This window comes from Cyprinus carpio, chromosome B5, assembly GCF_018340385.1.
Source record: "Cyprinus carpio isolate SPL01 chromosome B5, ASM1834038v1, whole genome shotgun sequence".
NCBI lineage: Eukaryota > Metazoa > Chordata > Actinopteri > Cypriniformes > Cyprinidae > Cyprinus > Cyprinus carpio.
Genome location: NC_056601.1, coordinates 3,505,798 through 3,518,983, shown reverse-complemented (window position 1 = coordinate 3,518,983; position 13,186 = coordinate 3,505,798). Strand labels below are relative to the sequence as shown.

General features: G+C 35.9%; 1 protein-coding gene across 3 annotated transcripts in view; it reads left to right on the top strand.

Moving 5' to 3' along the window:
- Nucleotides 1–13,186, top strand: part of wscd2 (WSC domain containing 2) — a 56,001-nt gene that overhangs the window by 12,542 nt on the left and 30,273 nt on the right. For all 3 annotated transcript variants that reach the window (XM_042723656.1, XM_042723655.1, XM_042723654.1), the window contains 2 exons: nucleotides 8,851–8,965; nucleotides 10,501–11,350. In XM_042723656.1, the coding sequence (XP_042579590.1) occupies nucleotides 10,924–11,350 (427 nt within the window). In that variant the 5' untranslated portion in view covers nucleotides 8,851–8,965; nucleotides 10,501–10,923. The remainder of the gene's footprint in view (nucleotides 1–8,850; nucleotides 8,966–10,500; nucleotides 11,351–13,186) is intronic.

The window sequence follows — 13,186 nt, the reverse complement described above, 5'->3', positions numbered from 1 at the left end:
ATAACACACACACACAAAGACTGTGCTAGTCACTCTTTTCATGTGGCTGAAATGAATCTACTGCTTTCAAGCTTCTAATTAGGTTTCGAAAGCAAGTTTCATACAAATGCTTCTGAAGTCATTATATAGCTTTGTTTGTAGTGTAAAACAAAATTTACATTGTAGTTGATTGATAATCTTCCCCTTCAGTGAGCTGTAAACTAGGTAATTTGAATGTATTTATTTATTTATTTAAGATTTGTTTTTGTCTTTATTCAGATATAGTGTTATGACAGGAAGCCAAGTGGGAAAGAAAAATGATGGGGGGTGATGAGTGGGGCAGCTGTGGCCTAATGGTTAGAGAGTTGGACTTGTAACCTGAAGGTCGCAGGTTTGAGTCTCGGTGCTGGCAGGAGTTGTAGGTGGGAGGGAGTTAATGAACAGCGCTCTCTTCCACCCTCAATACCGATGGCTGAAGTGCCCTTGAGCGAGGCACTGAGCCCCCAGTTGCTCACTGGGCGCTGGATATTGCTGCCCACTGCTCCGGGTGTGTGTTCACGGTGTGTTCACTGCTGTGTGTGTGTGCACTTGGATGGGTTAAATGCAGAGCACCAATTCCGAGTATGGGTTACCGTACTTGGCAAATGTCACGACTTTATTAAAAAAAAAAGAAAAGGGATTCGAGCTCGGGATGCCCACATATTACTGTGTACTGACATAATAGTTTTTCTGTTAATATTTTAACAATCATGTGTGTTTTCTGTTAGCTGTTTATAAATAATTGTGTCTTATCGTGAATGAATCATGCTTTTGATTTAATTGGGTTTGCAAAAAGTTCTAAAATTATTTTTGTGGGTTTTTTTTTTGTGTTCACTCATGCACTGAATCATTGGCAGCAGTTTCTCACACCATATAATGAGATATTTTATAAGAACAGAAAACAAAAAGAGCTCTGGAGGTGGATATTTACCTAAGGAAACAGATCTTGGAAATTAAATCTATTGTTTGTCAGCAATGAAGCAGCTATTTATTGCATGTTCAGCTGGTGAATGACTCCCTACTGTGTGAAAAGATATTATTCAGCCATATATCCACAACAGTATAAATATATTATCAAAACATGATGATACTCATTTTGATGAGAGGCCTGTGCCTCAGTGCTGATGAGAGGCTCTTTGTTCATTCCTGAACCAGATCAATTGGTTCACTGAAAAAATGACAACAAAAAGAATAAACTGTTCATGACTCTGAGAGCACTGCTTCTCTCAACTGTCAATGAGAGGTAGAGCATTGTCAGCTGATCTTTATTGAACGGTGATGCACAAAGCTCAATCATCATATAGCTTTCATATGGAACTTTTTAGTGATATTTTCATGGTGCTTTTGTGTCATTTTGAAGCTTCATAGCTTTAATTTCTCTTCATTCTAACTGCATGTAAAAGAGACAATTACATTCTTTTCAGAATGTCTCCTTTTTTTGTTGCGTTAAAGAAAAAGACATGCAGGCTTTGAACAACATGAAGATGAGTAAATGGTGATAAAAGTGAACTCTCCCTTTAACATTGAAAGACTTCTTTATTTGTTTCTTGGTTCTGTCTCTCGCTCCTCTCTCAGCTCAGGAAGGATTTGAGCGGCACAGTGCTCTCCTGACACACATCAAGAGCCAAATTTTGTTCTTCCTGCTGTCTCAGTGCTCTAATGAGACTAACCCAACTCCAACTACAACTTGAGCTGCGATAAAAGCGTATGGCACTTAAATACTCAGTCAGCAAGCAGAACAAGATGCTATTCACCCAGGACTCTCTTCTCTTCTCGTCTCGCCTCCTCTCGTCATACATTTAGTTGCATTCTTAAAATGATCACTTCAGCTCTACAGTTTCACAGTTTTGCAGAATTTGATAACAAATGTAAGAACTTGTATAATAACATGCTATCTTCATAAATTGCATGAGGAGGTGATTTTGCTGCTTATCAGGGTTGAGTCTGTTTTTCTCTCAACCTGTTAAAAGGAGTCAGTCTAGATTAAGAAGCTTTAGGAGCAAGAAACAGACAGACAGGATTATAGGGTCTTACGCTTATTTAGGATACAATACCATTCAGAGTTAAATCTATAGGATTTTTTTGACTAATAAACATTAATTTATTATAATTAATTATTATGCTTATTAGTTATTGGAGACTTGGAATATTTCTCTTTCATCAGAATATTTGTTGTTTGTAATAACATATTTTTTTAAAAAAAATGATTAATATGCATTATTATATGCATGTATAATATATACTTTTTAGAAGATTTTTTTTCTGTATTGATAAATTCCCTATGTAGCAGTTATGGGTGAGACATTAAATATATATATATATATATATATATATATATATATATATATATATATATATATATATATAAAATAATAATAATGACAAGACTAAAAACAAAATAAAAGTAAAATAATTTAGGACTTAGAATCGAACTGAATTAAACCTGAGATTTGTTTTTGTTGAGTTGAAGATGTGCAGGATTACACTGGCATTTCGTGTGGATTGATCTGTTTCAAGGCAGAAGGCTCTTGGCTGTGATCTGGGGGTCTGTGTGGGTGGGTGTTTGACTGACATCAGTCAGATAACAAAATCCTTCCTCTGGCCAGGCTCAAAAATAAAAATAATCACTGGCCTGTTGCCCCTCTCCCTCTCTGACTCAGATATGCAGAGGTCAGCGTCAGGCAGATTAAAGTAGATGGGCATGCTTGTGGCTTTGTGTGTGGTGCTTGGATTTTGGAATACTGCTGTGTTCAAAAGGTTTTTGATTTCAGTACAGATTTTGTAATTGCACCAAAGTAAGCGTTTAACAATGAAAAACCGAATACAGAAATTTGTGTTAGTTATAGAAAAAGGGAAGTCACCAGGGTTGGGAAACAGCATCCAGGAAAGGAAGGATCAGTGAAGCGTTTTTCCGGTTTGGCTATAATGTGGAAAAACAGACTGTTCCTCTTAAGTTAATTAATGACGCTGTTGACCAAAGGTGACGCAGGAAACGATGCCATAGCGAACTCTACTGTGAGTGTGTGCGTGACCACAACTGCTTGAGCTGATTTCAGCTTATCTCTTGATATGTTTAGTACATAGATTCAGCTCGCATCAATCTCCATAATAAAAACAATGTTTGTTCAAGGAGCTAAATGCATTTTATGACTGATATGAATAGCAGTAATAAGTCTGATAAAAATAACAGCCCTCAGGGCAGTTGTTATAAAATCTTTAAGGCCAATCCATGCTTACTTGAGGCTTCATTGGATACTGTATATGTGGTTTAATGGGAACAACAGCAAAACATCTAATCAGTTCAATGGCCTGAACCACTGCGCTGCTCATTATCCTGATTGGAGTAGCATGAGAGAGTTTCAGGTCAGTTATTTTTGAGATCCAGCTATTACTTGGGTGCATAGCAATCATGCTATGGGTCAGATATTTCTAGATTTATTCACTAACTTTTCTGTCCACAGTTGTCTAAGATGATGCCTACTTAGAAATATTTGAAAAGATCTTTCTGCTATCAAATATAGATTGCTAGGCCTTTTTGCCAGTTCACCTAGCATGACGCAAAATGTAAATAAGCTATCATTGGTGTAAATAAGGTTTTTAAAATGTTTTTTAAAAATTTACAAATTTTCATTCTCACCAAGGCTGCAGTTATTTGATCAAAATACAACAGAAATAATAAATTATTGCAAATGATAATAACTGTGTATTTTTAAGCCATTTTTCTAGTCACCTTTGTTTTTTATTTTTCAGTAGGTCAATTGTGTCTTGTTTGTAAACATGGCAAAACTCTTTCAGTTATCCTTTAGTGTTCAAGCTATAAATAGGAATGTGAATTCATGAGAAAAGCCAAAAATAAATAAATAAATAAATAATTATAATCACATCCATTTAGCCTCTGAAGAGTTCGGTGAACTTTATGCACATTCTAATGCAAGATGCAGAACTTCAGCACTGAGGGCTAATGAGGGGAATTGAGGACAAGCAAATGCACAGCTACTATGTAAATACAGAATATCATGCAGAAAATCAGGGCTATTGTACAACATGTATGTAAGGGGATTACTGTACTTTTAACCCATTTATTGTTCGCTTCCCCTCTCCCTGTCCCTACCTCCTCCTGTTTCCCCACATGAATAAAAGCATGAGGATTGAGGGTAATGGACTATGTAATATTATAAAGATTACAATGAGGCACTTCTCCCCAATCCCTCGGTTTAAGCTTCACTATAAAAACCCAATGCTCTTATTGTGTTGGCCATAGAAGCAGTGCAGTCACTATTAGCTGATGTTAGCCATTGACTGATTGAAATTAGTGCTCAGTGTCAGCAGCACAATGGAGAAAAGTAACAATTAGACATTCAGTTCAGGAGATATTCTCCTACCTTTGCGGTCTAATACATTTGAAATATATTTGTCACCTTCTGTGTTCCAAATGGTATGTCTCATTTCCTACAAGGTGGCTATTTTTATGAAGATTTTTATAATTAGCTATATCTAATTTCGTGCTGTGCATTTTAATGCCATGCTTTCAGAATGCAGTTTAATGCAACAATGAACAGCATAGAAAATTACAGGTATTTTTTTTAGAGTATTTTTACACTAGATTTTTAAGTCTGACAGCATGCATTTGGTTGTTATGAAACCAGTTTTGTGAACTCAGGTCCACACCAGAAGTCTGTATACTTTAATGGGGAAAAAATGCAATGTTTATCCATTTTATTTGCAGTCATACAAATTTGTCAAGATCTGAAAGAGGTTGTGCTCAGCGCTCTGATAACCCACTTCTCTCACCTTCTACATTCAGGAAAAAGGCCTTAAGTGGCGTGTAAACCCCAGTAGCAGGATCAAATGGAGGAGAGGAAATCCCTGCAGATTCTCACTGAGAAATTGTTATCTGGCTGCCAGACCGTTTGAGCAGGCACACCAGTAATTAATTGCAGTTGGGCAAAGAGCCAGTAAGCAGGCACATGCTAAGAGATCAGACATCCGTCTAATTAAAATAGCTGGCATGAAAACGACAGTGTAATGCAGGCTCTGTGTGTCCTAAACAGGCTATAGCCATAGAGAAGACATCCTGTCAGGAGATATGATATTAAGTACAGTGCATGGGTGTAGACTGGGAAATGGGCGGAAGGATGTGTTCCTAGTAAATAGTCCTTTCCAGTACATTCTGTGACATTGTTTGCAGATGGTGCTTGCACCAAGAAACGCTGAAAAGTGGTAATACTCACAGATAATTATGCATAATTCACTATTTTTACTATAGTAAGTGATATAAAGTCCATTTATTTTTATGCTGTATAAAATAAGCTGTTCAAGAATCTTGATTTATTTTTAAATGATATTTTATTGTTTTGATGTTTATATTCTGCGCACAAAATGTAATCAACAAATGCACAATTATCGTCCTGACAGTTTCACCTGTGGAGGCAAAGACATGGTGCATCTGTGCTACATTAGTGTACTATATACTAAAGTCAAATGACATTTGTAAGTGAAATATGGTCTGATGTGTCGAAATGTGACAGGAAAGCAGAGTTTAAATACACACAAGCCGATGCTAAGTAGATCACTTGGGTATTCATGGCAAATGTAAGTGGTAGTCAGAGTTTGACACATGCTGGTAAATGGCAAGGTGCCTGCGGGGCTGTAGATTCTAATGTAAACATCATTACAGTGTCTGTGGAATTCTGAAGCAAAAGCCATAACCGCTGAACAGAGTGTAGAAACAAAGAAAACATAAGGGCCCCTCTGCTTCTGGGGTCACGACACTTTAATGGGGAAATGCTGATGCTGTCATTTTTAACACACTACATGAGGTCCCATCTGAACTCTTGGCAGGGATTGAGGAATGTCTGCTTTTTACTCAGCTAAAGTCAATTTCATGTGCTGTGAATAATATGAACCTCTACTACAGCAAAAACCTAAAAGCCAAATTACCATTTTCGTCAGGAAGAAGTAGGGCTGGATGATATGGCCAAAAGAATCAACACGATAAAGTTCAAATCTTTATTTCTTTCAGGTTTAAAGGCAGATTTTTGATCCTGAGTGAAGGTTGTAGAAACCAGACCATTCATTTTGGTTTTAAACTACTCTTTATGGTCAGAACATGACAAAAACTTGACGTTTTTGAATTCTGTTTTTTTTTTCTGAATTGTACTGACTTTTGTCTTCATGCACTTGAATTGTTTTGAAACGGGCAAGGCTTAAAAACATATGCAAATGCTAAACTTGTCACAAAGCAGCGGTGGCCTGATCGGGCCAGTGACAATCCATCAACTGTCCCAAGTGTCTTTTGAATCTGGCCTCAGACCATCAGGCAGTTCTTGTTGTCGAGAGCATGTGTTGTCCATTCATGTCAGTGTAATAGCCTATTAAACTTAATATTAAAATAGCTAATTAAAAGAAAATAAAATGCAAACCAAAATAAGGGTACATTTATTAGCTCCGCCCATTTACTGTAACTAGTACAGACCCACATCTCTCGGCATCTTGTTGAAAAACATCGGAATGCTTTGCAGATTCATAATTGTGGCCAAACCAAAATCACATATGGAGAAAATCACTTACATCATTTATGATGGGAAACATTTGCTTTCCTGAAACAGACACATTGTTGTTGCTTTATTATCAAAATTTAGTTTCACTCTTGAAAATGTTTCTTTAATTTACTGTGAATGTTTGTCGTTTTTATTTTGGGGTGACTAATACACAAATTGGACTATAGGTTTGTTTTATTTTTTTTTATATATATATTTCAACAGTTCCGCATGTGAATACAAACCTCAACACAAGTCCTTATCGTGTGAACCGTATGGGTGGAGAGTGTGAAAAGTTGTCCCTAAACTTTCTCCACCTGACCTCAGAGCTTCTATTATTTCTGTTGCTCAATCAGCCAGATGGGGAAACAAGGGAATTCTGACGCTACAGTGCTTGAATCCAAAAAATGAACGAATTTAAACAACTTCCTGGTCTGAAATTGTTCCTTTATGTTTAAAATCAGTGTTTTATCAGAGTAGCTAAGGATAGTGATGACACTAACTTTTTTTCAGTAGTTCAGCGGTTTTCAAAACTATAGTTTGTTCCTGCTTCAGGCTACTAGTTCTGTCATTGCTGTCTTACATCACATTGCTTGCAAATGTATTTTTTTGTTGTTGTTGTTGCATGAAATGAATCGATAATCCAGCATTATACTCCACTTTGAAAATCTCCACTTTGTCTCTTATACCTTGGACATTCCAATTAATTATCATTAGTTAGTTCATTCAGAACTTCCAAACTTAATTCGGATTCTTCACTAAAGAGCTAGTCCACAAGTTTAAGGTCATATTTTTTTTTTGTTAAGTTGTTTAAGGCATACTCTTACCAAGGCTGCATTTATGTGATATGAAATATTATTAAAATTTTAAATAACAATTAAAATTTTTTAACTATTTGAATACATTTTAAAAAGGAATTTATATATGTGATGCCAACTCAGAATTTTCAGTGGCAATTACTCCAGTCTTCAGTGTCACATGATCACTAGAAATCATTCTAAAATGTTGATTTGCTGCTCAAGAAACATTTTTCTGTAAAAAAAAAAAATGATGCTGTGATGCATTTTTAAGGATTCTTTCGTTAATTAATTTCAGAAAAATATTGATTTCAAGTAGATATAAAGGATGAGATCTCCCCTAACACCATCCACATAGATTTACTCTCTCTCTCTCACTCTCTGTATTTACTCTCTCTCTCTCACTCTCTGTTATATATATATATATATATATATATATATATATATATAATAAAAATATATAATAAAAATATATTTTATATATATATATATATATATATATATATATGTTAAAGTTGAAGGTTTACAGTCTGTATGCGACAGTGACAGCATGGGTGGTCCCACAGGAGTGGTGGTATTTATTATTTACAATGGGACATGTGCAGGAAGGGTCTGTGATGAACTGTAGCTCTGTGTATGCTGATGCCTAGTGGCTTGGCTTGTCTCCTCTAGCGGTAATGAAGTGTGTATTTATGGAAAAGCCTGTGGACTGCAACCTGAGGTCATGGCCCTTAACTCAATCAACCAAGATTAATTCTGACATGGCTTGCTCAAGATTCTCTCAGAGTGAACATTTTTAGTCTTATTTGGTGTGAATGTGAAAAATATCCTAATTAAAGTAGAGGTCAAACCACTTTTTTCCATTCTAATGTCCTGCCCCCTTACTGAGAATGTCCTCTAAATTATTTAAGAAGTGTGCAGAGTTCAGTGTTAATATAAAAGATGTTTAATTATTGTTTGACAGGAAATCAAGTGTTTTTACAATATTTTTGCATTATATTTTACAGTAAAACCAAACTTTTTGTGAAGCGTGAAAGGTGTGCTTGACTTTCTTTTAAAATAAAATAAATGGAACTTGTTTTGATACAGTATTTTCTTACCTAATGCATTACATTTTAAATGCGCCTTTTTGGAGCCACAGTACTTTATATCACAGTAATGCTTTTGATTTTAGGTCTAATAGTTTTTCATTGGTGTCTTTATTTAAAATTATCTGCGGTCTTGAATGCTTCTTTACTATTTCACACCAACAGATGCCTATATGTGTCTCCAAGCAGTCTGTGAATTTAACCACAAAAATCACACTTGCACACACATACACATTTGTAAGCCCTTTTAAAGGCCTGGGTCTACAGAGTTAAAAAATATGCGCCTAAGGCAAATAAAAAATGAAGCATAAAGAGCCTACACTAAGTGAAATCCTTGACACTGTGGTGTGCAACATGAATTTAAATTAATTTTCCCTCTCTTTCCCTCCTCTTCTCCCCTCTCTATAGGAACTGAGGTATATCAGCTCTGAATGAAGTCTGTGTGCTGCTGGTTTAGAATGTTGTCACGATAACATCAGCCTGACTCCAATCTGACCGCGGCAGGTGGGAGCCCAGGGGTCAGGTAACGGTGACACTGGGTCGTTGTAAGCCCAAACACACATGCACACACACTCTCACATGCACGCTCACGCTAAGCCTGTAGCGGGATGTTTGCTACGGAAAATTCCGTTACCCTCGGAAGGAGGCTGATTATAACTGCTTGTTTAAACACCATGCCTGAATGTTTTTGCTGACTTCGGACACTGGGGTCTTTGAGAGAATGGGAATTGGCTCCTTCCATCATGCCATCCTTCACTGCAAAAATCTGTTGTAATGAGGATTTTTGTTTTCTGAAACATATGTGACCCTGGACCACAAAACCAGTCATAAGTAAGAATTGTTATTCTGAAAGCTGAATACATAAGCTTTCCATTGGTATATGGTTTATTAAGATTTTTGAATATTTGACTGAGATACAACTATTTAAAAATCTGGAATCAGAGGGTGCAAAAAAATCTAAATATTGAGAAAATCGCCTTTAAAGTTGTCCAAATGAAGTTCTTGGCAATGCATATAACTAATCAAAAATTAAGTTTTCATATATTTACGGTAGGAAATTTACAAAATATATTCATACATAATCATTACTTAATATACTAATGATTTTTGGCATAAAAGAAAAATCAATAATTTTGACCCATAATGTATTTTTGGCATATACCCATGTGACTTATGACTGGTTTTGTGGTCCGGGTATATGATAAAAGAAATCGAATACTATTATTATTATTTATATTTTAAAGCACAAACCTGATTATGTTTTGATTTAAAATAAATTTATGCAAAAAAGTTTTAACTGGATTTGATATGATCTCTTAATGCATGTCTTAATATCAGTTTGTTCCTGAAGTAAGTTTTCAATTTTTAAAACAAGATTCTTTTACTCAAAGATATTTATAAAATTCACAAATTTGCACATTAGGTCTTGTTTTTAAACCTTAATTTCTTGATTTTAGGATAAACCTTCTAAAACATTGTCATTTTCCTTCTCAAACAAATGCATATTGTTTTAAGGATGTTGGGATGATTTTAATTGCGTTTGAAAACATAGACGTCATGGTTTATTCTCTTAAAATGAGTCTAAATGTCTTTGAAGAATGCTTAGATATTTTTACTGGAAAGTTAGATAAAAAATACTAATTAGGAAAAAAACATTTTTGCATCGATCGCACTTTTAACATCTTAAAGATGTTCATTAAGGACATTTTAATTATAAATAGGAGCCTTGTCTTTTGGAGAGATCTGTGAAATGACAAAAGTCCTCAAGCTAAATGACTTTCAGACATGTGACCAGCCTCTGTCTTCTTCAGTGTAGCTGTTGCGTAATTTGTACAAGCCTATATTGGCATATTTCTGCTTTCTGCAGTACTAGTTACTCAAAAGTATCTTGCTTCTGTGTTTGATGGTTTAGGTGTTCATCAATAATCCTTCTGCAGTCTGTTATTGAATTTATAACTCTATACCCTTAATCGCTTTCAGATAATGTGTTTTTCTTTGCACAGAGACCTCATTAGTATTTACCTCTTGTTTCAGTATCTGTCATTTTGTGTTTTTCAGTCTGTGAGTGTGGGCTGAATCAGGAGTGAATCAGCGCTGCTTTTGATTGACGGACAGCTCGGTAGGAAACAAGGCCTCGGGAGAGCGACAGTCTGATAACAGGAGTGAAAGCGTTGCAACGGCAATATCATCTTTCAGTCTTTACTGCCACTCGTCTTTCACAACATGGCCTCTGCGGAAGCACCGTTCTCCTCTGTTGCTGCCTCTCTGGGGACGTAGAAAGACACGGGACACACGGACACATTCTTGCATGCTGCAGCAGAGTAAAGCTGGGGAAGTGTCTTCAGACTTTAAGGTCCTTAATAGATAAACTGTGTTAAACGTCAGTACCGTCACAACTACTGTTTCCTGGTCATAGTACCATGAGCATTTAGGAAGGTGCTTTCTCTGACTTTATATGTTCCTGTGTAACATCGAAGGCCAATGTGTGTGGCTCGAGAGCCCATCATGGCCAGACCGCTGCTTAAGATCCACCGCTATTTCCACCGTAAACCGATACGCTTTTTCTCTTTCATCCTCCTCTACCTCACCGCTGGAAGTCTTGTTTTCCTCCACTCTGGCTTCTCCAGCGATACTTCCACTACTGGAGCTTCTGGAAGCGGCCGTGACCCACTTATATCTGAAGGTGGGGGCGGCACAGGTGCTGGGAGCTCTACCTCTGATGCTCTTGGGCTCCTAGGAAGAGTGTTTAAGGAAACACGAAGAACCCCCCGGAGATTTGGACCACCGTGGATGAAAGAAAATGGGGCACAGGATGCACCGGAGTGGGCTGGAAGAGGAGTCGATCATACCAGCAGCTGGAGCCACGGAGCCAAAGGAAGAACCACCAAAGAGATGGACGATGGGAGAGGTAGGAACAGGTCCATTAATCATGTCACCAAGATTTAACACCTGTTTTAACTTCTGTCATAAACATCATCTTGGCTAGTTATAGTCATAAAAGATACTCTGATGTTAACCCAAAATTGAAGAATGTTTGGCAAGACTATTGGCCAAACCAGTCATGTTGAATGAATTTCCACTGTTCCTGATTAATACTACACTTGTAAAAAACATTTTTTTTCTTAATCATTATTTTTGTCTTGTTTTCAGTAAAAATATCTTAAACAAGATACATTAATTTGAGGAGGTAAATTACATTTCAAGAAATGTACTAAATTTATTAAGGTTTGTGCTGAAAGCAGTAAAACAAATTGACATGTTATTTTTCTAAACATTAACCTCACAAAAATTGTTCGATTTCAAAACATTCGCCACTCATTTTGCTGGAGAAGCTAGTTGATCAGAACAGTTTCTCTGATTAAGCTGATTGACCAATGAGAGAGAGAGAGAGAGAGATTGAGAGAGAGAGAGAGAGAGAGAAGAGGAAGAGAGTGAATCAGTGTGTCAGTGGTCAGTTGGCGCACACAGGCCTCATGTTATGAAGGTTGTGGTTGAAGCTCAGTGGAGTATTACGAAGCACCTGTGTCTTTAAATCTTTAAGGTGGGGGAATGAAGTGCCCTTTTGGTGACTGTTGAAGTAAATAATGAAGTGTGTGTGTGTTTCTAATGGTTGTAGAGTAGCACGTTTGCTGTTGTTAGTTCATAGCATTTGGTTGATGTTTCATGGCTCCAAATATCTCGTTGCTGAGCAGCAGGCACAAATCTTAAACTTAAAATCTTAAAATCAGGTAATGTATGATATTTTCTAATGTATATTTTAATTAACAAAAAAAGTAGTATTGAAAAAATACCTTTGATGCTTTTCACGAAACCTCATTTGAATGATCACAGTGAGAGCATTTATGGGTTAGTTATGGGTAAGTCTTGTGGAGTTGGAAAAATCTGACTTTCTCAAATCCCCAATATTCCTGTACATAAACGTAAAATCAGTTTATTAATCTTTGAAATGAAAGCTTCATCTTTGATGTGATGTCATTAAATATACATGATGTGACCTGCATCATATTTGGTCCTCTGTGAAAGTGTGTTTGAGGGTGTTTGCTGAAGGTCTTGGATGTTAAAAAGCTGAATAATGCAAATTTTTATCATCGCTATAGCTGTGGTTATGTTTTGATTATTATTTGATTACTATTAATCCCCCCCCACCTTTGTTGTTGTTGTTGCTGTTGTGTTTTGTTTGTTAATAAGGTTGTTCTGTATGTATTGGGTTGTTTGTATTCTTTGGTTAGTTTAAAAAATATATATATAAAAAAATCAACATTGTCATACCTAAAGGTCCGTTCACACCAAGTAATTAACAAAAACCACAACGATAACTAATGTTTTTGAAAGAAGTCTCACTGAGGCTGCATTTGTTTGATCAAAAATACTGTAAAAATTGTAATATTGTGATTCTTTTTTTTTTTTTTTTTTAACAGTTGTGCTGTTTAATATTTTGGGAAGACTTGATGCATTTTATTTCAGGATTCTTTGAGAATAGAAATTTCAAAAGAATAGCTTTTATTAAAAATATATATATGTGTGTGTGTGTGTGTGTGTGTGTGTGTGTAAAATATATATATATATATATATATATATAATATATATATATATTATTAGTCACTTTACTGTCAATTTATTGTCCTTACTGAATATAAATATTAATTTTAAAGTATTTAAAATTTTAACCAGTAGTGTATATTAGTGTCCACACCAATGTTCATTTTTTTAATGTGAGCTTAGTTATGTTCTGTGAACAATTACT